Raw genomic sequence first — 23,636 nt, 5'->3', positions numbered from 1 at the left:
CCTGCACACACAGATATCCTCCTAAAATAGCTAAAACTAAAAAAGCCCCACTCCAACTTCCAAAATATTCAGCTTTGATATTAATGAGACTTTTGGGTTCATTAAGAACATGGTTGTTGTTCAATAATAAAATTAATCCTCAAAAATACAACTTGCCAAATAATTCTGCACTCCCTGTAGTTTTGTAGTAATTTTGTTGTTATATTGTAGTATTTCTGATGTCATTTCTTATAGCAGATTCACAAAGGGACAATGGAGACAAAGCTGGCACCAAAAGTAGTACTTCATTCATTTCAGGGCTGTTGCCGCTATCGGAGTGTGAGTGTGAATGGGTACCTATGAAGCACATTGTAAAGTTCTTTGGGAGGTATTTTTTGACTTGAATATATATATATATATATATATATATATATATATAAAATATTAAAATCCATTATCTGCACCGCTTATCCTGGAGGCCATCCCAGCTATCTTCGGGCAGTGGGCAGGGGACACCTTGAACTGGTTGCCACAGAGCACACAGGGAAAGACAACTCACTTGTTCATTCACACCAAGGGACAATTTGACATGCATGTTTTAGGAATGGGGGAGGACACTGGAGTGCCCGGAGGAACCCCACGCAAGCACGGGGAGAACATACAAACTCCACACAGGAAGGCTGGTAGCTGGATTTGATCCCATAACCTCTGAACTGTGCAGCAGACGCGCTAACCACTCACCCACCATGCCGCCCATATATATAATGTGTGTGTGTGTGCATATGTACATATATATAAGATTTATTGTGACAGTTGATAACTGCACCAAATCACAACAATTTACAAACTCAATACTGCCCTCTAGTAGCCCCATTTAGTTAGGATATATTCAAAAATCATAACATTTGATAGAAATTACATAGACTCGCTTTTTTTGACATACTCAAAAATGCATGGCTGGTCGGATTAAATCATCAAACGGCTTCTCCAAGTTAACTGTCAAAATATTCTCAGGCAAGACACTGAACCCCTAATGCCCCGATAAGCAAGTAGGCGCCTTGTATGGCTGACTCGGGATCCGTGTTTGTGAGAATGGGTAATTGTGGAACACATTGTTGAGTTCTTTTGGAGGACTTCAGTGACTTAATAAGCGCTATTTAAATGCAGTTTATTTATCAATTTACCATTTACAGGGTCTCGATGTTTGACATACCTTATTTAGACCAAAAGCATTAAAACTGAAATGATTGTCATTTTTATTTCGTTTTCAAACTTTATAGAAAATCTGTATTTTGTGAATTGATTTAAACTGGCATAGTAAACTATGTAAAATTCGTAGTATTTGCTAACTCAGAAGTAGGGTTAAAAAAAGGTTAAGTCAACACCTGAAGCATCTCATCTGCTTTGTGTCAGACACTAGGATTTTGACATAGATAAAAGTCTTATTTTAAAAAGATTTTTGCAAGAATTGATCATGTATTCAAAACACTGATCACAAGAAAATCAGAACGATCCATCAGTATGAAGCTATTTTCAGGACCGGTCCATGTACTACTGGTATACAGTGATCCCTCGCTACATTGTGGTATGATTTTCACGGTTTTGCTCTAATTCGCAGATTTGCATCATGCATTCTATTCTGCATCTTATAGTTTAGATATTCAAATAGATATGTCAAAATGTGCCCAAGACTCTTGCAACACCTTGGATATTTTTGTCCATAGTGCAGTGTGAGCAGTGTCTGGTGTGAGCAAGGGCAAGTGCCTCAGAGCAGTGTGGTGGCATCTTGCCGGACAAACATGTTGGGGACCTAAGCAGGGATTCCACTGTGTTAAAGAAATACAAATTTCTCGACCAATGGGTTTTTTTTTTTTTTAGATTATTATAAAAAATACAATTGGTAAGACAGTCCATGTATTTTTGCCTAATATTCAAATTGATGCAAGAAGGCATTAAATGTTACACAATGTCCCTTTAAACCATCGGTCTCCAACCTTGTTCAAGCCGAGATCTACCTTGCTACTGATTAGGGCAAAGTGCACCCAGTTTGACATTCATTTAAAAAAATACAACTTAGCATGTTAATGCAATGTTGTTACTATGATATTACTATTTCATTTGCAGGTTCATCATGGGAGGTAGGGTTAAGTAGAATCAGTCAACCACTAAAAAAAAACTTTTTACTAGAATATCACAACGTACTAGTGAGCTATTTACAGAACAGGTCCACAGGCACAAAGGCTGTCCTTCGGGGGCACCCTTGGTGGAGACACCTGCTTTGAAGTTTTAATTTCTCAACCACAAATTATTTGGGATGAAACATGAGGCTAATTTTACGTATCAACATGATACAGAATACCGTAAAAGCTTTTTTTCCCCAAGGAATAGATCCAGACATCGCAGCCAATTTCTGAAGAGTATTCAATGCTGACACAAAAACAAGCTTTGGACATACTAGCACAAAAAGGGTGGAGCTCAGAGCGGTTGAGGATTGATCAGTAGAACATTCTCTCCCCTGATGAAAAGCTGGTTGATGTGGCGAGTACGGACCTTCCCATAGGCTTTGCTGTCCTTCTCCTGACCTGCTTTCGCCCCTTTCGGTAGTTCGTGTTTAGAAGGGTGGGCGGAAGGTTGTTCTGAAGTCAGCTTTAGGTTTGAAGCCAGCTGGTGGTCCCCTTCTCTTGGGTTCCAATGCTTCAAGTTAGCATCTCCTGAGCTATCCTGAAGCTTCAACTTCTCGAAAAGCTGTGCAAAGATAGTGACAAGGATGGGATGAGTATATGTCAAACAGACCATAAACAGTAATTATGCATGCCACATTTTCAGGACCACAGGGCGCACATAAGAGTCTCAGACTTTCTTCAAATTGTGCGGAGCGCTCTATTGTGCAGTGCGCCCCGTGTGTCATGTAAAGTGGAGGACGGAGACCAGCTTGGTGGCCCTAGGGTTGGGTGCTCGACCTGAGACTGGAAGGTCTATTGCGAACCCTGACCGACTTACAACCTTTTCGGGTCAAATCCGATGTTTTTGTGAGATCGTTCCCATTTCCAACTAAATGCGACTTGTATGCGTCTCCCGAGTAAATGCAACATGTCTCCCGTTGGTGCAGGAGAGGACACATGACGTCACATGCAGTGCAGCTATTGTTTGCAGAAATACTCATGGATGCAGTCGTGTATCGTTCAGAGGGAGGAAATGAAGAAAAGGCTGGCAGAAGCAGGAGTAATGCCCAAATTTCGCTGCACTTTGCCGAAATGCGCACTTCAATCATTAAGTCAATCATTATGTCGGGCTGGTCTGGCTTCTAGAATAGAAGAATAGAATAGAATATACCTTTATTGTCATTGTTACAAAATGGGTTAACATATTGTGACAACGAAATTGGGCATGACACTCCAGTTTTATACATTCACAGTGAGGTATGAGCCAAGAAGATAAAGGAACAGAGAAGATAAGGGTATAAAACAAGGGGGATAAGGCTATAGTTATAATTTACATGGTATTTACACAAGAAATGTCGGCATGTGGGATGTTACATACAGTGTTGTCGTGATACCGTTGGTATCGTAAGGGTTGTGCAATATTGCATTTGGTGCAAAGTCATCATAGTGCAAAAAAAAAAATAGTCAGCATATGCATTGCATCTCTCTCTCTCTCTCTCGCTGTTTTTTCTTTTTCCTTTGTGGAGGATCTATACAGCATGCACTTTTTTTTACTTGAGTAATTATTTAGATACAAAAAATGCTTACCAAAATATCAGTTTAACTCCAAATCACTAAATCCAAATAAATTTTCCTCCTCTGTGTTAGGGCAAAAGACCTTCTTCCACCTCCCGCACAATAGACATCATTTCTGCGTCTTGCCAATAGCTTAGAAGCTTTACAAACTTTCCAACTGCTTTTTGAGCAAATCTTTCACTATTTGCATGTTGTATTCTGTAGAATTCGATTTTCTTCTAGGTCCCATTTTGTTCAGTTTCACTTTCGTTCGCTGCACGTCGACGAAATGCGCACTTCAGCGTCAAACTGTTCATTTTGGCGCTGAGCTTGCAATGCACACTTGATTTGAGGAACTCAAGTAAGCCCCAAGCTGCTCAGTTCTGCCGCAACGCACAGTTAAGCAGTTCCATGTACTTTGGCGGCAAAATAAAGTCAAGTCAAATCAAATCACAAAGAGTCTCAAAGGGCTGCACAGACCACAGATTAATGCAAACCACAGACTATTATTACACCATCCCCTGATTTAAAACCTACATGAGGGCAAGGAAAAACTCAAAAACCTCAACCTTCGGGTTTAATTCGTCCACGTTTATCAAGTTAATCTATTGGGTTTGGGCGGATTTGAGTTTGGACTCAGGTCGGGCTGAATTGTTGGGCCCAATCTTACCTCTAGCCTCAACGGAGGATTATTATAGATTTTTTTTAAGGAGTGTGGGACTTTTTAACAGGATTTGAGAAGTGAAACAGTTACGAGGATGTGGTGATAGGGTGCGGTAATGCACCAAAGAGATGGGAAGCAAACCGTCCTTAAACCGCGAGAAGAAGATGCCGCAGCGAAACCGGGCAATTTGAAAGTTATGTTCCTACCAAGGCTGAACTGAGTTGTCGTCCGAAATATTAATAAAATCCAAAACTTCACTTTCCCTGCATTGAATGAATTCCGTGTATTCGTCCGCCGCGGTGTATTAAATTCTATGCTACGTGGAGGAACATGGAAACCGAGCAGCTGTGAGAGAATTGAAGATAATTGAATCGAAGTTTCGCAAGTGGAAGAAGCTGATAAACAAAGTCTAACAAGGTTTTTATCCGTGCATTTTATTTTGTAATCAACTTAAATAAACAACAACCAACCTCAGTTTTGCTCGCGCTGTATTTTTAAATATGCACCCTTGAATGCTTGTCTGTGTTGTTGTAAGGCGCTTGCAGCAGAGGGCACCCACGCCCTATCATGTGGCGAGCCTTCTGCATGTTTTAAATGCAGGATTAGAACCAACAACGGAGACTGCACCTTTAAACACGGTGCGTCCTATGGTCATGAAAATACAGTAGTAGTACAGTTTGAAATAACAAGTATTTTAAAAGGCTCTAAATTTCACACAAATACAATATGGTAATTGTGTATCAGATCTAGATGTAAAAAATGACAAATGTTCACATACTTGGTTGTGGTCTGAGGTTTTTGTGCAAACTTTCTTTACATTTGTATGAAGGAACAAGAATGGACAAAACATAAAAAGAATGCTCTTACCAAAATAAACTAAAACAAAATGTGGAAAAATTGGGCAAAACTGCCCATCATATTTAATTAATATCATAACTTATTTTATGCTAACAGCATTAACTAAATGAGATCACACACTTGATTTGTTGGTTGATATTTAGTTGTAATAACTAATTGTGTTTTGTATTTACGTTCACATAATTTTTGTCTGGTGTTTCATAGTTGTCTTTTCACCAAACACTTCCTATTCACGTTATGTCACTTGTTTTAAGTGATTCTTTCTATTTTGTTATAAATTATTCCAAAGTTTCATTTTTTTTTTGCAATGGTGGCAAGTTTGGATTTTAACTTTCGCTCCTATTGTCGTGTGTTGTAATATTTCAATCATTCATGTTTTGTTATTTTCACAATAGTTTAGATTTTGACTTAATGTGAGCAGTCAGTGAAAGCGTCACTAGAGGGGGCGCTTACACTTTCGATTGTTTTGGTTTTCTTTGGATTCAAGCAGGTGGTTTTATTTTGGTCTTAGTAAAGACCCGTGGCGCCATTTTCACAACGGTGTTCTCTTAGTTTAGCAAGGTGAGGACGTTTTTCATTGTTTGTCCATGCAAAATATTATTCCAAAATGTTGCATATGTGATTAATGTTACGAATATATGCTGTTAAGCAATATTGACACATTTTGTTAAGTTTAAAACGTTAAGTATTTAATTTTTGTTGAGTTGTTATGAATCCATGGCTGTACTTTTGCTTTAATGAAAATGTGAGATGGGTTTCTTTTAGTTTCACAAGGAATTGATAGTGAAGGTCTCAGACGCATTTCAACTCTGCACTGGTTTTCCTTCACACCACCATTACCGCCCAGAAACACTGTGCAGACTTTTCAAGCTTGCAGGTGGCCAGTGCAGCGTAGAACGGTTACATTAACATGACAAAAATTCTGACGCTATCTGCCTTTGCATTCAGATAACATTTTATAACATTTAATAACTTATTTTATGCTAACAACAAGAGCTAATTGAGAGAACACACAGTTGTATGTCACCTGTATGAGCCTTAAATTAATTCGTTTTATTTTGTGATATTTAACCTATTCATAGTGTTCATTAATTTTCACAACGGTTGCAGATTGGATTTTAACTTTACATGACATTATCACCGACACTTCTTTACTTTGGATTTTGCTTATTACCTATTTATACTATTTAACAACGTCTCTTACTTTTCAGTTCTTTTAGAACTTTTAAAAATACTGGTAAGCACATTTTTTACATTTCAGTTTGTCAGTACCTCTTTATACTATTTAGTAATTAGTAATCATACTTTTAAAAAAAATTCTGTACATTTTCTTTTCTACATTTCAGTTTAGTGCGTTTTCAAAATGTTTACAACTTTTTAGTACTTTTTCCATACAGTTAGCACTTTTTCTAACATTCTGTTATTTTATATTTTTATACTTTAACTACTCTTTGTATTTTTTCATACTTTTACATCGTTTAAAAAATATTTTCAGTACTTTTTTTTTTTTACATTTCAGTGTTTAGTACTTTTTAAAACCTTTTATTACTTTTCACGACTTGTTCGCACTATTCAGTAACTTTTCATACTAATTCCAATTTTTTAATACTTTTTAGTTCTTTTAGAACTTTAAAAAAAAAACACTTTCAGCACTTTGTTTTACTGTTTACATTTAAGTTGCACTACGTTTCCATACTTGTTCATAAAATTTGCTAATTGTTCATTCTACTATTAATTTTTCATACGTTTCTATACTTTTAGCATTTTTACAAATACTTTCAGTTCCGGTACTTTGTTTACCTGTTTGCATCAATTTTTAGTACGTTTTCAAACGTTTTACTACTTTTCAGGACTTGTTCATACTATTTAGTATTTGTCCATACTCTTCAGTACTTTCACAACTCATTCCAATATACCTTCAGTACTTGATTTAACTGTTTCAATCTCAGTTTTTATACGTTTTCAAACAGTTTGCAACCTTTCAGTACTTTTTTTATACCATCATGTACTCCCTCATACTTTTTGGTGCTTTTCAATAGAAGCGTTCATCAATCATGTTGTACTACTAAGACATAAATAGTTCACCCGTGAAATGGTGAGGGCCTTTTCGTGGTACAATGCAATCCCGAGAAGAGGCTCTCTGTACGTCTCATCGACATCCACCAAAGCCTGAGGACGAGACCAAAATCAGCAAGTTTATTATTGTTGGGAATCACCTCACTCACCAAATTCCAGAACTTGTCAAAAGCCACGACGAATCCGGAGCACACGCCTCTCAGTCCCTTGAAGGTCCTGATGTGAACTTTGACCCGAATCCGCTCTTCCACACATCGGTACAGTTCGCCTAAAGGACTGCCTTTGCATACTGCACACACAAAACATGGTTAAAAGGATGGTTTTCGGTTTATTTAAGTTTCATCAAATCGACCAAGACTTGAAAGTATGTTAACTTTTACTTTCAGTAACTCTTTAATGTGTGCAATACAATTTGTGCATATGAAATGAAGTTCATTTTAAATACATAATAACAAAATACCACTTGGACTTCAAACGTGTACGTCTGGAATGAAAATAAAAAAATAAAATTAAGACGTCATCACCTTTTCTCTGAAAATGTTAAAGTTCTGATTAGGAGTTCATTCTTTGAATGCACTGCAAGTCAAGCACAGGGCGCAACTTGCTAGTCTGAGAGAGGGATGGTTTTGGTTAAAAGAGCATCTTACTTCCAGGTGAGGCATTTGCCGTGTTTGATATAATATGATGTAGTGAACCCCATTATATACACGATGTAGGGAACGATGGGAGCAGAATTCAGACACTACACGGCAATTTCCTGAACATAATTGTGTCAGCAGATGCACCAGATATTGTTGTAATGTAAGCGCACATGCCGTAAAACATGCAGTATTGTTCTGCAAACAGAAAAAGCAGTAACTATGTAGAGTGTAGAACTGAGGATAAAATATCCATTATTATTATCCTACAGTCAAAATACTGTAATTGGTTGTAGGTTGAATAAGGTACATTTGACAGTGTTTTAAATTGCCATGTTGTTGCATATATTGGTGAAATGCTCTTGTTTGAATACCTGAAGCATGTGCTAAGTATTTTAGATGGGGGTGTTTATGAACCGCGAGTCCAGGCGTGCGTTGATGATGTATGCAGTGGCGTTTGAAGACCCGCGAGGCGGGTGTACCACGTGATTTTGCTACAAGTGAGTGTAATTTCAAAATAAAAGCTGGGAAATAACGGAATGCATTCTCTTTTCTTGTGTTTTAGAGTCCCTTGTTGCGCTACTTTTTAGTATTCAATTCAACAAAATTATTTTTGCGATGGTACCAGCAAAATGAGAAAATGTTCCCCTGTTTGTGAACACTTTAAGCAGATCTCATCAGTCAATGAACATTTTGTTTCTTGCTACACTGCTCGACTCAAGGTTTACAAAAAGCTCCTTTTGTCCAAATAAAGCTGCAGAAGAAGGAGAAAGTCTTACAATGGGATGTGCAGCTATTATGGGGCGCACAGCGTCCTCATATACATTATCCTCACAGTCGTCATTATCATCGCCAGAACCTTCCCAGTCTTTCGGAGGTATTTAATATTTCCTAATGAGGGTTGCTACAGCTTAAGGCAAGTTAAATTCAAGACTTAAGACTTTTAATGCCTCAAATTAGAGACCAGGTCAACAAAAAAAAAAAACACAATTGAAATAAACATTAAAAAAAAAAAAAAAAAATCACAAATATTTCTTGGGCACAATAGATCATGCCTCATACACATTACCTGGCAATACCTTTAGCCACGGCGAAAAAGGTTCACCGGACACCAACTTCTCATTAAATTTACTTTAACATGGCGCAAAGTAAATGTTGCTACGTGTATTGTTTGTAAAGCCACGACATGTGTCTGCTCTGCAAAGCCAAACTGAAACCACATCACCGTTTTGATAATTCCGTTACTGTGGTCACGGGGGAACTTTGCTATCCCCGCTAACTGTGCAAATATTTAATAATAATGACTAATATCTGGGGCAGCACGACAGAACAGTGGTTAGCGCGTATGCGGCACAGTTCTGAGGTTATGAGATCAAACCTTCCTTTGTCGAGTTTGCATGTTCTCCCCTTGCTTGTGTGGGTTTCCCCTGGGCTCAGGTTTCCTCCCACTTTCCAATAACATGCATGTCAGGTTAATTGGCCGGTCCAAATTATCCCTAGGTGTGAATTAGCGAGTGAGTTGTCTGTCTCTGTATGCCCTGCGACTGGCTGGCAACCAGTTCAGGGTTTCCCCTGCCCACTGCCCGAAGATAGCTGAGATGGGCTCCAGCACCCCAGCGACCCTACTGAGGATAAGCGGTGCAGATAATGGATGGATGGACAAATAATAAAAATCCACATTTTTACCTGAAATATAGACATTTTCAGTTGCGCACCGTGTTATTTAGAGGCTTTACGGCAGCGCCCATCCTCCTCTGCTTCGTGTGTGAGTGCGTGTCTGCGCCACGCCTCGCAGAGGAAAAACCCGTGTTTTAACCCAGCCAACGAAACATACGCGCGCGATAAGTGAAGGAATCATGTCGGCTCCTCGAGCGAAAACATCTCGTTCTTTCCAGCCAGCGTGGACAGACGAATGAGGCTTTGTGCAAAAAATGACCGTGCTGTTTTGTGCATTATGCCTCAAGAGCATTGTACCTCGCACAGCAAGTGTTAAACGTCATTAAGAAACGAAACATGAACATGAATTCAAGGATGAGTCTGACATGGCGGAGACATTAAAACACAGTGTCCAGGTACGGCAAACCAACAGAGGCTGAAGACCTTTGTCACTGCTAAAAACACCACCACTGAAGTAAGCTATCGCATTGCTCACTGCATAGCAAAGCACAGAAAACTGATGGCAAATATTTTAAAGAAGTGTGTGTGTGTGTGTGTGTGTGTGTATGCGCGCGCGTGCCTTCTGCTTTGCTGCCGTTATTTCAAGTTTTGATATTTTCTGCAACAAGATATCATTGAAGAATGGTATGGTAGCTGTCCATAGCATATGTTTTTAGATTGTAGTTCATTGTTAATGAAGAATGGTTGATTCTGGGTAATTCTTGTGGCAAAAAGTTGAAGTCATGGATGGCTACAGGTTTTCCACTTGTTATTCACATTCATTTTTTAGTTGATTGATGAACAGGAATAGAGGAAGATAAATTGGTCAGTTATACTAGTGTTTTTCAACCAGTGTGCCAGGGCACACTGGTGTGCTGTGAGACCTTGTCTAGTGTGCCGCTGGAATTTGCCCAATTTTATCTTTCCAAAACATCAGGCCATAATTCAGTATTTATGCAATCTTCAGACGATAAATTGTAATAGTCATCCATATCAGTAGGTGGCAGTAGATTTTTATATACTTTTTATGTACTAATTATCTGCTCTTGCGGTACCACAGTACATTTAATTACTGAATTTGTTTAACAAAGCGGTTTGAGATTGCACTGTCAAAAATAAAAACATAAAACACATCATTCTTTTTTATTTCAAGAATTATTTTCTTCTTTTTATATACTAATTACAGGGATCAGAATGGAGATTTTCATTTTCAGCTGAAATAGCCAGCGTCCAGGAATAAACCAGGGCGGAGCACCCCCCCCCCCCCCAAAAAAAAAAAACCTGGGTTTTAGGCAATTTACTTGTCCAAAACCATGCTTATATTTATCGTTTAAGTAACATTTTTAGAATATTAAAATAATTTGCCCACATAACTGATTTTTTTGTAAATACTGCAAGATAAGTTCAAATGCAGTTCAGTCCCTGCAGCTTGTGGGACAATGCGGCCAATTTTTCTAACGGCCGCCAGGGTGCGCCAGAGCAATAAAGGAAAGAGTGAGACAGTCGGATTTTGAATTTGTTTGCTACGCAAGAGAAAAAGTGAAAAAGTCGGAATGCCTTTGGGGTTCAAAAACAGCGGAAATCCGCGGATCCGCGGAAAATTCTGATCCCTGTAATTATCTGCTTATGCGGTAGTACAGTGAAATATTTGACATAACTTCATTTTCAAACATTTTCAACCAACGGTGTGCCTCGGAACTTTTTTATAAATAGAAGTGTACCTTGGTTCAAGAAGGGTTGAAAAACACTGAGTTATACAATTAAAATGTATATCCATGTTGTATATTTGGACTGATGTAAAATTACAGCTCTGTTGGATATTAAAAGAATGTTGTGCGAGTCATTAATCTTGGTGTGGCATACTAAAGTTCCAAGGAAATTTGAAAGTGGCACTTTGCAATAAGTCTCAAGCTCAATCAGGTTGGATGAGAGACGTTTGTGCACAGCCATTTTCAGGTCTCTCCAGAGATGTTCGATCGGATTCAAGTCTGGACTCTGGCTGGGCCACTCCAGGACATTCACGGAGTGGTTCTGAAGCCAATCTTTTGAGATCTTAGCTCTGTGCTTTGGGTCGTTGTCCTGCTGAAAAATGAACCTTCACCCCAGCCTGAGGTCAAGAGCGCTCTGGAGCAGGTTTTCATCCAGGATCTCTATATATTGCTGCATTAATTTTTCCTTCTATCCTGACTAGTCTGCCAGTTCCTGCTGCTGAAAAACATCCCCACAGCATGATGCTGCCACCACCATGCTTCACTGTAGGGATGGTATTGGCCTGGTGATAAGCGGTGCCTGGTTTCCTCCAAACATGGCGCCTGGCATTCACACCAAAGAGTTCAATCTTTGTCTCATCAGACCAGAGAATTTTGTTTCGTATGGTCTGAGAGTCATTCAGGTGCCTTTTGGCAAATTTCAGACGGGCTTCCATGTTCCTTTTACTAAGGAGTGGCTTTCGTCAGGCCACTCTACCATACAGGCCTGATTGGTGGATTGCTGCAGAGATGGTTGTCCTTCTGGAAGGCTCTCCTCTTTCCACAGAGGAACACTGGAGCTCTGACAGAGTGACCATCGGGTTCTTGGTCACCTCCCTGACTAAGGCCTTTCTTCCCCGATCGCTCAGTTTAGAAGGCCGGCCAGCTCTAGGAAGAGTCCTGGTGGTTCCAAATGTCTTCCATTTACGAATAATGGAGGCCACTGTGCTCATTGGGACCTTCAAAGCAGCAGAAATTTTCCTGTATCCTTCCCCAGATTTGTGCCTCAAGACAATCCTGTCTCGCAGGTCTACACAGTTCTTTTGACTTCATGCTTGGTGTTTGTGCTCTGACATGCACTCAACTGTGGGACCTTATATAGACAGGTGTGGGCCTTTCTAAATCATGTCCAATCAACTGAATTTACTGCAGGTGGACTCCAATTAAGTTGTAGAAATTAATACAATTTGGAATGAGGCTGTAACATAACAAAATGTGGAAAAAGTGAAGCGCTGTGAAACTTTCCGGATCCACTGTATATGTACCATATTTAAAAAAAAAACGAGTACAAACTTGGCATGCCATAGTAATAGAGTTTCTGCTAAACACAAGGTGTAATGTGGTCTTCACAAATAGAACAGTGTTGAATGATTCCCAATCATTTTAAATGTGTCATGTTTGATCACCAGATGGCACTGTATGGTCCATCCACCCATTATCTGTGATTTTCAGTACTAACGGGACTTTCAACTCTGGGGATGGTAGATACTGTTGCACTGCAACTTTTGCATTTGCCATGACATTAGTGGTTCTTGCTTGATTGAGGAATCAAAAAAATGCCACAGTTTGCTTCTTAGAAAAGATAAACAGATACTAGTCCATCCATCATCTGCACCGCTTGTCCTCAGTAGATCGCGGGGGTGCTGGAGCCCATCCCAGCTATATTCAGGCAGAGGGCATGGGACACCCTGAACTGGTTGCCGGCCAGTCGCAGGGCGCACAGAGACAGACAATTCACACCTTGGGACAATTTAGACCGGCCATTTAACCTGAAATGCATGTTTTTGGGACGTGGGAGGAAACCGGAGTGCCCGGAGGAAACCTTTGCAAACACAGGGAGAACATGCAAACTCCACACAGGAAGGTTCGATCTCATGACCTCAGAACTGTACCGCTCACGCGCTAACCACTGCGCCGTCGTGCTGCCCACAGTATAATATAATGCAAACGAAAACCAGGGACAAATGAGCACATCGTAGCAGCAAGATTCGGACTAACATGGCAGCGACTACTAGGTATGGATTTCGCTGTGTAAAAGAAACACAATTTTCTCAACTTATGAATATTTGTGAAAATTAACATTAGTTTGACAGTGTGAGTAGTTACGCCGATGATAAAATCAATGATTTTCTAACTTGATGAAGGGATTTTTGTACCTCAAGGAGGCACTAAATGTTACACAGTGACCTTTAAGTGAAATGGGAAAAAAAGTAACCTGCCAGACACTGAGTGCTCAGCAAGCCCAAAGCTCTGAACCTAAAATCGCCCCTGACTAGCAGTAATGGGGACCTACATGTCATCCTCGTCAAAACGTTTTTCTGAGGCTTGCGTCTCCTTGGAGTTGGCGTGCGTCCCTTGCTGCTTCCCTCCTCTCCCTCATCGGCAGACGTCTTGGTCACCATGAGCTTTTTGAGCCTCTCGATGCGATCCGGGTCGGCGACTCCTTTCATGGCCTTTAACCGTTTTTTCTCCACGTTCTCCGGCTTGGCTCTACCGCGCCCCCCCTTAAGGAAGCCCTCGTACTCGGCGACATTATTGAAACATTTGATATTTGGAAACGGGAGAGGCACAGCGGGAGCGTAAAGAGCTTGTAGCGGGTCAAACTTTTCAGAACACACGTCTAAAGTTGTAGCGTCTTCATCCTGTGGCACTGACAGAGTAGCTGAGCTAGCGGTGGAGTATTTTTCTTGACTGCCTGGTTTGTTTTTGAGGCTTTCTCTTTCTTTCTCCTCCATGTTGGTTTGAAACAACCGCAGGAAGACTAACCCGCTTCGCAAAGCATCACGGGAAGTAAATCAACTTTGAAGCTGCTGGGTGAATTTAACGTACATATTTTTATTTTAAAATTTTGATTCTAACGAATTGTGCCTCAAAGTATTTTTGTGGGGAATACATTTCGTTTCTTCTATTCAAGTGTGGACTTTTACATGATTGTAAAATCACGTCCGTATTTTCCGTACGGTCGATTATACTGACGGACCAAACTACATTCGCGTTGAAGATGTTTTCTATTTAATTCCGCTTTCAAAGTTTGAGCCTTTTTCGATATTTAATGAGAAGGTCGCTCGCTGTCTAGTAGTAGTGACACGAAGGCTTTTAAAAATAATATACTCTGCTTGGAATTGGTATCGAGGGTTCCATCGTTTCCAGTCCGGTAAGATGTTTAGTTGAGCATCGTACCATTTGCTTACATTCATCACTTAAAGAAAGTATTGCATTCGTTTTTTATCCCTACCTGTCAATCTCCGCCATTTGCTCCCTTTATTAATAATTGTGATTCCCCTTACTAAACGTTCATTAACCTTACAAATACTACGCAGCACCTATTTACTCACAACAAAACATACTATATAGTAGATGTCTCCAACGTGGTGCCCGCGGACACCAGGGTACCCCCCAAGGACAGCTGAGGTGCCTGTGGACCTGTTCTGAAAATAACTCATTATTGCACGGTCATTGCGATTTTCTATTAAAATATATATTTTCAGTATTTAACTGAGTCTATTTAACATACTCTATATCAATACGTTACATTGGGTATTTATGTTTTATATTCCTTTTACTTTATTATTGTTTTATCTTCAACACAAGGATACTGCTGGATGTGTGAATATCCCTACGGGGATGAATAAAGTGTCCGTCCGTCCGTCAAAAAATGCGCTATGTCCCCACCAATGCCAAGACCAAACAGGCACCCTTGCTACAGATGTCTTTACTTTAGTTTAAAATAAATGCTTGAGGATAACATTTGCTAGTGTTCACTGTTCATGGATGGATCATGGGGGGCAGCAGTGGCTCAGGAGGTAGAGCGCTCGTCTTGGGATCACGAGATCGCAGTTTGAATCCCTGCTCCTCCGTGTTACATGTCGAAGTGTCCTTGGGTAAGACACTGAACCCCTAATACCCCCACTAAGCAGGTTAGCGCCTTACATGGCTGCACGGCCGCTATTGGGAAATGTAAAGCACACTGTAAAGCGCTTTGGCTTTGACTTGAAAAGCGCTATATAAATGCAGATCATTTCATTTACCCACTAAGATTGTTGGGGTACGACTTCCTGTGGTGTGTCTTGGCAAATACAGCTTGGTGGTGCCTACCCCTATCCAGGTATTTTTGTGGTTGGGGTTTTCTCCCCCACATGAAACAGATAGTACTGATTACCAGTAGTAGGAGAAGACTCTCCTCTGATCCTACTCTGACACAGCACCTTCATAATATGATAACTGCTATTGACCTTGTATGCCTCCTCCTGTGTGTGACAATACTGATACCAGATCATAACCCACTAGGGAAACCAATCTACGACGACGTTGTCATTTGCAATGACCGAAATAATCCCGATAAGAGCTGAAATAGGCGGAACGTGTTTTTTTCCCTGCACTAAAATTGTTATACAACTTACACTATTTAAAATGATCATAAAACATATTGAATACTAGGAAAACATATACTCTGACAAGTATGAGTGTTGAGTTGATTGAATTAATGAAAATGAAGTACTGTAGATAAACAAAGTTTTTCGTTGTATTGCTTTTAGAAAATGTGTGGGTTTTTTTTTTTACTTAAAATCCATTTTAAATGTTATGCTTAGTTTTACTCTTGTGTTCTTACAGTGAAATTGTATCTGCATGATTTGGTCTTTTTTCATATGTTTCTTAAAAAATCCAGGCTTCACATGACAAAATGAATTGTGTTTTGTTTTGCTTTTTGGGGGGAGCAGGCTGATGCAGATTCTAAATGTCTGCAGATGTGACAGTGTCAAGTCCTGTATTGTCAAATCCCTGCGCCGTTTGTTTACTTCCACAAGTACCATGGCCAAGAGCAAGTTTGAATATGTGCGCAACTTCGAAGTTGATGACACCTGTCTGAGGAACTGCTACATTGTTGTGAGGCTCGATGGGCGCAACTTCCACAAGTTAGTCTTCATTTCTTATTATTAACGATCAAAAGTGATTATTTGTGTGCTGTAGTTTAGAATTGACTGTAATCATTGCTGTGTTTTAGGTTTTCAGAGCAGCACAAGTTCACTAAACCCAATGACCATCGGGCCCTGTGCCTGATGGCCCGCAGTGCCCGGTCGGTCATGGAGGAGCTAGAGGATATTGTCATAGCCTATGGACAAAGTGATGAATTTAGCTTTGTTTTCAAGAGGGCCTCTAATTGGTTTAAGAGGAGAGCAAGGTAAACAGTGTTTACACATTTTTGAGGTGTGTTTGACTTTTATTTCTTCTCACAGCAAGTTGATGACCCTTGTGGCGTCGCAGTTCTCGTCCTCATATGTCTTTTACTGGAAAGAATATTTTGAAGAGCAGCCACTCCTCTACCCGCCAGGATTTGATGGCCGTGTGGTGCTGTATCCGAGCAACCGCAACCTGAAAGACTATTTGAGTTGGAGACAAGCAGACTGTAAGTTTGTCACTACGGTCATTACATTATGATGATTACGATGATCATTTGTCTATTTCCTCTTCCAGGTCACATAAATAATTTATACAACACAGTATTTTGGACCCTTGTACAAAAAGGTGAACTAACTACTGTTCAAGCAGAAGAACGCTTAAAGGTGATTATTGAATGTCATATCAGATCATTTTTCCCATTTTAAGCATTATTACTATTATTTAAAGGGTATGGTTATGCAAGGAAACCTTGTATGCCTGTTCTTTTTTCTGTGTGATTTGTACTGTGGTAAATTAAGTAAAGCTGATTTATCACTTGTCAGTGTGTATTACATGCAGGATCAAAATGATGGAAAATGATCTCAAATAAAGTTTTTTTTCCTTGTTATTAATCTCTAAATTAATCATTACCGGTAATTAATGGCTACACATTTTATAAATAACTCATTTTATACGAATACAAAAACAGTTTACCTATTATGTGGTACGAAGTAAAATAGTCAATTAAAATACTGTCTAAGAAGGGAAACCATTTCCGTTACTATGCACAAATGTGGTCGGATTTCATTTTTTTGTGGAGCTGTACAGTACACTACAACAGGGGTCAGAACGTATGGCTCGTGAGCCAGATATGGCTATTTTTCACAAGTACAACTGGCTCTGTGATAAAATAATCCTTTTCTGTTACCTTCCAATTTTAGTGTTTGCGAAGCTTAAGCAACACCATAAATTATTCATTCGGTCCAGAATATATAGTACAAAGTTTCAACTACAGTTAACACTCACGGTGTTCCAATAACTGATTCTGTTATAACTGTACGTCTCAAAGGGGTCCTTTTTATATGGAAGTTGAACTACAGTGGGACCTCGGTTATCGCGGTTAATGGGGACCAAAACCACCCGCGAAAAGTGAAAATCCGCGAAGTAGCGACGCCCCTTCAGAAATGCTAAAGAAAATTTTTTTAATCTTATTTTATTATTACAGTGGAACCTTAGTTCTCGACCATAATCCGTTCCAGAACCCTGTTCGAAAACCGAAAATCGTTTTTCCCATTAAAAGTAATGTAAAATCGTTTTAATCCGTTCCAACACCCTGAATGTTTAACATGAAAGTAAACATGAAGCTAACCCAGGCTAATCGTACGTTTGCGTTAGCGTAATCTTCCGTACGAAAGATTACGCTAACATGAACTTGTAAAAATAAAAAAATCAGGTCGTTTACACGTCATTTAGCACCTGAGTCTCCACAACAAGTGGCTAGCGCTTCATTGGATAGGGAGCTCCGTTCCAACACCCTGAATGTTTTACGTAAACAAAGCTAACCCAGGCTAATCGTTCGTTCGCTTTATTGTAATCTTCCGTATGAAAGATTACGCTAACATGAACGTGTAAAGATAAAAAAAAGATTATGAATAGGATTTCTTACCTTTGTGGTGGACGGTGGGGAGAGAAAAATCCTCAAAAGTTTTTCAACCTCTTCCAAAACTTGCGGCAGTTGCTTGCTTATAGCGCTAACCTCCTTAGCCGCATCACTCGATTTCACAGCCTCCTTATGCTTTAGTATCGTACTGATAGTAGATTTAGCTATACTGTATTTACTAGCAAGATCGGAAATTCATACACCTCTTTCATATTTAGCTATTATGTCTTTCTTAAAGGCAATAGTTGGACAAACAACTTGTCTTTTTTCACCTGTCCTGCTTGCACCGACCTTCTTCGGAGGCATAATTAGGGGCTAAAACACCCGTACGCCGCTCAGCATAGCACCCTAGCGTACCGGCGTTCGAACTCCGATTTTTTTGACCGAAAAGCGAAGCAAAAATTTCTCGAAAGTTTTGGTCGAACACCGATTTGTCCGAACTGAGAGGCGTTCGAAAACCGAGGTTCCACTGTATTATTTTTTTTAGACCCGGTTAATGGGGACCAAAACCACCCGCGAAAAGTGAAAATTTGCGAAGTAGCGACGCCCCTTCAAAAAAAAAAACCTTTGCAGTACACCCCCCCTGTATATAGCACCATACAGTACACCATATGGAATACGGTTAGAGAGAGAGATTCTTGGTATACAATCAAAAAATAAAACGACATTTAACTTACCTCTTCTAAGCGTAGTTGATGAAAAGACCTGTGCAGCATTGCCACACATGAGCAGAGTCACTCGATCCTTGTGAGCTTTGAAACCTGTCTTTTGAAGTTCGTCCTTGAAAAGAAATGTTTGGGACGGCATCCTCTTCCAGAAAAGGCCTGTTTCATCCATATTGAAGACTTTCTCTGGGACATAGCCATTTTGTTCTATTTTTTTTTGGAAACACATCCTCAACATAGCATCAAACAAAGATTTAGCCTTACTTCGGATTAAGTTAGCATCCAGGCTGATTTACTTCGCCCGACGATCCAAATAACCATCGCATTTTCCATTCGCACCATGGTCTTATTCTGGGTGTTTACAACCCTTTTGGCTTCTTTCGTGAAAGATATTGTAGCAGTTTTGCGGTTGTTCTTCTCTTCCTTCTTTATGTACCGTACTGTGGATTCATTCAGGCCATATTGTCGGGCTACGCTCGCGTAGCCATTTCCTGGTTTCAACTTGTCCAATAAACTCACTTGTTCGTTAATCGTTAACATCTTTCGCTTTTTCTTCGGTTCACTAGATGCACCAAGGGATAAAGAGCGATTGGGAGGCATCACGAAGGGCTTCAAATTTTTTTTAGACATAAACAAAAAGCCTAACTAACTGCGAGCTATGGCGATAAGCGTACTTTACTGTATACGAGGTAAGCGTGGTCTATTGTAGTGAATGGGCCAATGGGGAGTCGAGTATTCAGCGAGTGCTGGCTTAGCGTATACGTGCATTTCTTTGTGTTTTAAAATGTTATAAAATGATGCAATTACTAATTCTAATTGAATATTTTGTTTTCAAATTTTGTAAAATAATGTAATTTCAAATTTTAATGTAATATTTTTCATTATTATTAATGTTTTAATTTTTTTATCGATTATATATATATATATATATATAGGTATATATATATGTATGTATATATATTATTTTTATTTTTTTTAACTATTATTATTTTTCATACGCACCTATCTCGTATTTTTACAAACGAACTATGCGCACTTTTGTTTTCAAACTATTATTTATGACAAAAATAATGATCAAAATGAGCCTCAATCAAGGAGCCTCATCCTAAATGACTAGAGGAGACAAATTTTAGGTGGTATATTTGTTGATATGGGACACGGGCTTTGGCATTATTAGTATTTCATATATATAATCAAATCATTTTTGTCTGGAGAGCAGTTTTAAAGGTTTTGTTGTATCTTGTCTTGAGATATATAGTGTGGCTCTCAAAAACATCTAAATATTTTGCATTAAAGCCTCATTGTGTAATATTTGACCACTAGATGGCACTATGGTACATGGTACAGCATGGAACCAGATGTCAGACAAACATGGTGCCAACTTAAGTGGGGATTCCACGGTGTAAAAGAAATTATCTTCTCCACCTACGTTTTTTTTTTTTTTATAAACACTGGTTACTAACATTGGTATGATAGTTAATGTGTTATTGACTGGTGTTCTAATCAATGTTTTTTTTAAACTGGATATTCTTTGGTACCACTATAAGGCACTAAATATTACACACTGTCCTTTTAACTTCTCTTTGAGTTAAAAAAAAAGTCCCCCCGACCCTTGCACTACAATATTTAGTAGTTTTTTTCTTCTGCCACAAGGTAGAGCTCATCATTTGTCTTACAGCCTACCTACCTTGCCATTGCTTCATTTCATCTTTCCTAATGTCAATCCATAGTTTAAAAAAGTGTTTTGCAACCACTTTTTTCATTTAAAAATATTTTAGAATTAATTTCCAATACTAGTTTCCTTTTTAATAAAATAATCTTCAATTACAATGAGGCCTAAAACGACAGTATAACGTTTTCTTATGAATTGTGTCCACCGTGGCTCAGGAGGTAAAATGGGCAATTCATTTTGCTTAATATTTTTATTCTGTAACTTAAGATTTTGCTACATTTTTAACCCGTTTCTAAGTTTTATGAATTGTTACTTGTTGTTTTAGAAAACATAACTAGAATGATACCTGAAATGAGCATATACTAACATTTTCTTACTACGTTGTAACTTTTATTTTTGTTATTTTTCCAGTAAAAAAACAAACAATTAAAATCAGCAACATTTTGTGATTTTTACTTTATTTAATTGAGATATATTCACTGTACATGTGTATACATATATATTGAGTGGTGCAATCCTTACCTGCATCAAACTAAATAAACTATTAAATATACCTGTACCCTACTACCTCATGAGTAGAGAATTGGTGTATGAAAAAATATCTGATCTGGATGCATGTTGGTTCCTCAGCTGATCACTGGAAGAAATGAACAAATTGAGCAATGGTGTACTTTGTTTTGCAAAGATAATATTTGTCAATATCCTTTAACACATTAGACAAGGTCTCACGGTATACTGGTTAAAAAAATGCTGGTTTTAAAGTCTGACAACCGGTCACATGTGTTTCACCTTTATAAACACGACAAAACATGAGTTATTCAACATATAATGCATTTAAAATGAGTTTGGAAACATTTTAGTTGCACCTTGTTTTTCAACGAATCTGATACCTTCTGAATACACAATGTCACATATGTCTTCTCATGCAGGGAACTTTGGCTGCTGACAAAAATGAAATCCTGTTCTCTGAGTTTGACATCAACTACAACAATGAAGCGGCCATCTATAGGAAAGGCACCACGCTCATCTGGGAAAAGGTTGTTTTTTATGCTCTTGTAGTTCTGTTCAAGAGTCTAAGCTTTTGTTTTCAAATTCGAAGTACACCTTCGATAATAAACACTCATCATTCAGAACACCGACCAAGGGGTGGTATTGTAGTGGCTATGTTGTTGGAATAAGGTGTTAATATTACGCAGTTACACATGTTTTTGTTTGTTTGTTTGTTTTGGGGGGTTTTATTTCGGCATGGCACAAAAAACATCATCTACTAATTAACAAAAGGAAACAACAAAATATTTCCACAAAAACACCTGTACAATTCAATGATTTAATACATAAACATGTACCCAAAGGAGTAGGCTTAAGATTTGTGCCTACTTCCATTACATTTTTTCCTTGCATGGGAGTCATGTTCAAAATCAAAATAAGAAAATAGAACCCTAAGAACAATCTTTTTATATGTTGTTTATACCAAGAGTTATGCACAATCCTGATAGATTTCTTCTGTAGTCCAATAAGTGTTTCTAACTTGAATGTATTTCCCAGATTTCTAGCCAATAACGTTAATAAGGCAAAATGATTGATGCATTTACTTATCTCACAGCAATGTTCTTGACTAATTTGAATTTTATTGTATTTACATGGGGTTACCAGGTAATATCATGGCTAAGAATCACACAGAGAAATTTCCATTACATTTCTTACAAAATAATTGATTTAATATCAACTCTTTTGCCTTGATTTTCCAGCATGAAGAATCAGCCAACGAACAAATCAACGGAGTGAATGGCGTGAGGAGGGAAGCACGTTTAAGTCGGAGCAAGAGGAATGTGAGGGCTTACCACTGCGACATCATTGGAGAAGAATTTTGGAAGACACATCCAAACATTTTAGAAGACGAAAACCGATAGTGTTGTGAAATATTAACCTGATCATGGTTGGTGACTGTATACAATCAACTATTTCTTTTTAAAATCTGCCATCATGTTTGCTTTTTTGGAATCCCAGGTAAAATAAAAAATATCAATAAAACTACCACATTAAAAGCATAAATATTACTTTGAAAAAAAATCATACAAAAATTCCAAACTTTACAATTGAATCAGAACCACTTCACTAAATGTGTCCACAAAAGTGGTTAAAAAACAGCAATGGCAAAAAAAACGCTACTCTAATTGAAAACATGTTTTAATTATATTATATATATATATATATATATATATATATATATATATATATATATATATATATATATATATACAGGACTGTCTCAGAAAATTAGAATATTGTGATAAAGTTCTTTATTTTCTGTAATGCAATTAAAAAAACAAAAATGTCATACATTCTGGATTCATTACACATCAACTGAACTATTTCAAGCCTTTTATTATTTGAATATTGCTGATTTTGGCTTACAGCTGAAAAAAACTCAAAAATCCTATCTCAAAATATTAGAATACTTCCTCAGACCAAGTAAAAGAATAATTTTATAACAGCAAAACTAAATCAAACATTTGAAAATGTCCATTGATGCACTCAGTACTTGGTTGGGAATCCTTTTGCAGGGATTACTGCATCAATCCGGCGTGGCATGGAGGCAATCAGCCTGTGGCATTGCTGAGGTGTTATTGATGCCCAGGATGCTTTGATAGCGGCCTTCAGCTCATTTGCATTTGTAGGTCTGGTGTCTTTCATCTTCTTCTTAACTATACCCCACAAATTCTCGATGGGGTTCAGGTCAGGGGAATTAGCAGGCCAATCAAGGACAGTGATGCCATGGTCAGTGCACCAGTTACTGGTGGTTTTGGCACTGTGGGCAGGTGCCAGATCATGCTGGAAAATGAAATCCTCAACTCCATAGAGCTTTTCAGCAGATGGAAGCATGTAGTGCTCTAAAATCTCTTGGTACACAGTTGCATTTACTCTGGACTTGATGAAACACAGTGGACCAACACCAGCAGCTGACATGGCTCCCCAAACCATTGCTGACTGTGGGAACTTCACACTGGATTTCAAGCAACTTGGATTTTGCTCCTCTCCAGCCTTTCTCCAGACTCTGGCGCCTTGACTTCCAAATGAAATGCAAAACTTGCTTTCGTCTGAAAAGAGGACTTTGGACCACTCTGCAACTGTCCAGTGCTTCTTCTC

At 38.7% G+C, this 23,636-nt stretch overlaps 2 protein-coding genes across 6 annotated transcripts; one reads left to right on the top strand and one right to left on the bottom strand.

Moving 5' to 3' along the window:
- Nucleotides 1-764: 764 nt before the first annotated feature.
- Nucleotides 765-14,105, bottom strand: lsm11 (LSM11, U7 small nuclear RNA associated). The gene is made up of 4 exons (XM_088344225.1): nt 13,629-14,105; nt 7,443-7,582; nt 7,303-7,386; nt 765-2,724 (listed from the first exon to the last, which is right to left on the bottom strand). The coding sequence occupies exons 1-4, from the start codon at nt 14,068-14,070 to the stop codon at nt 2,455-2,457; spliced, it is 936 nt and encodes a 311-aa protein (XP_088200351.1). The 5' UTR covers nt 14,071-14,105; the 3' UTR covers nt 765-2,454.
- Nucleotides 13,689-22,523, top strand: thg1l (tRNA-histidine guanylyltransferase 1-like). 5 transcript variants are annotated; one of them, XM_088344228.1, is made up of 7 exons: nt 13,689-14,149; nt 16,054-16,248; nt 16,338-16,514; nt 16,570-16,739; nt 16,808-16,896; nt 21,419-21,526; nt 22,238-22,523. In XM_088344228.1, the coding sequence occupies exons 2-7, from the start codon at nt 16,058-16,060 to the stop codon at nt 22,397-22,399; spliced, it is 897 nt and encodes a 298-aa protein (XP_088200354.1). In that variant the 5' UTR covers nt 13,689-14,149; nt 16,054-16,057; the 3' UTR covers nt 22,400-22,523. The 5 variants fall into 5 exon arrangements, with proteins under 5 accessions (XP_088200354.1, XP_088200356.1, XP_088200353.1 ...); XM_088344230.1 differs by having other exon boundaries at nt 13,690-14,160; nt 16,081-16,248; XM_088344227.1 differs by having other exon boundaries at nt 13,690-14,160.
- Nucleotides 22,524-23,636: the final 1,113 nt, after the last annotated feature.

The sequence above is a fragment of the Urocampus carinirostris genome, chromosome 9 (genome assembly GCF_059441175.1).
Source record: "Urocampus carinirostris isolate Australia breed hairy pipefish chromosome 9, RoL_Ucar_1.0, whole genome shotgun sequence".
NCBI lineage: Eukaryota > Metazoa > Chordata > Actinopteri > Syngnathiformes > Syngnathidae > Urocampus > Urocampus carinirostris.
The sequence above is the reverse complement of the archived record's forward strand: the minus strand, read 5'-3'. Positions and strand labels throughout refer to the sequence as shown.

Bases quoted from the DNA above. Each gene is read 5' to 3' on its own strand.
- lsm11 (XM_088344225.1), bottom strand. From the start codon at position 14,070: ATGGAGGAGAAAGAAAGAGAAAGCCTCAAAAACAAACCAGGCAGTCAA. The intron at 7,583-13,628 runs GTAGGTCCCCAT...TTGTGTGTGCAG, and splicing joins CGTTTTGACGAGGATGACAT to TATGCAAAGGCAGTCCTTTA. The intron at 7,387-7,442 runs GTGAGTGAGGTG...TCTCGTCCTCAG, and splicing joins TTGACAAGTTCTGGAATTTG to GCTTTGGTGGATGTCGATGA.
- thg1l (XM_088344228.1), top strand. From the start codon at position 16,058: ATGCAGATTCTAAATGTCTGCAGATGTGACAGTGTCAAGTCCTGTATT. The intron at 16,249-16,337 runs GTTAGTCTTCAT...GCTGTGTTTTAG, and splicing joins GATGGGCGCAACTTCCACAA to GTTTTCAGAGCAGCACAAGT. The intron at 16,740-16,807 runs GTAAGTTTGTCA...TTCCTCTTCCAG, and splicing joins GAGTTGGAGACAAGCAGACT to GTCACATAAATAATTTATAC.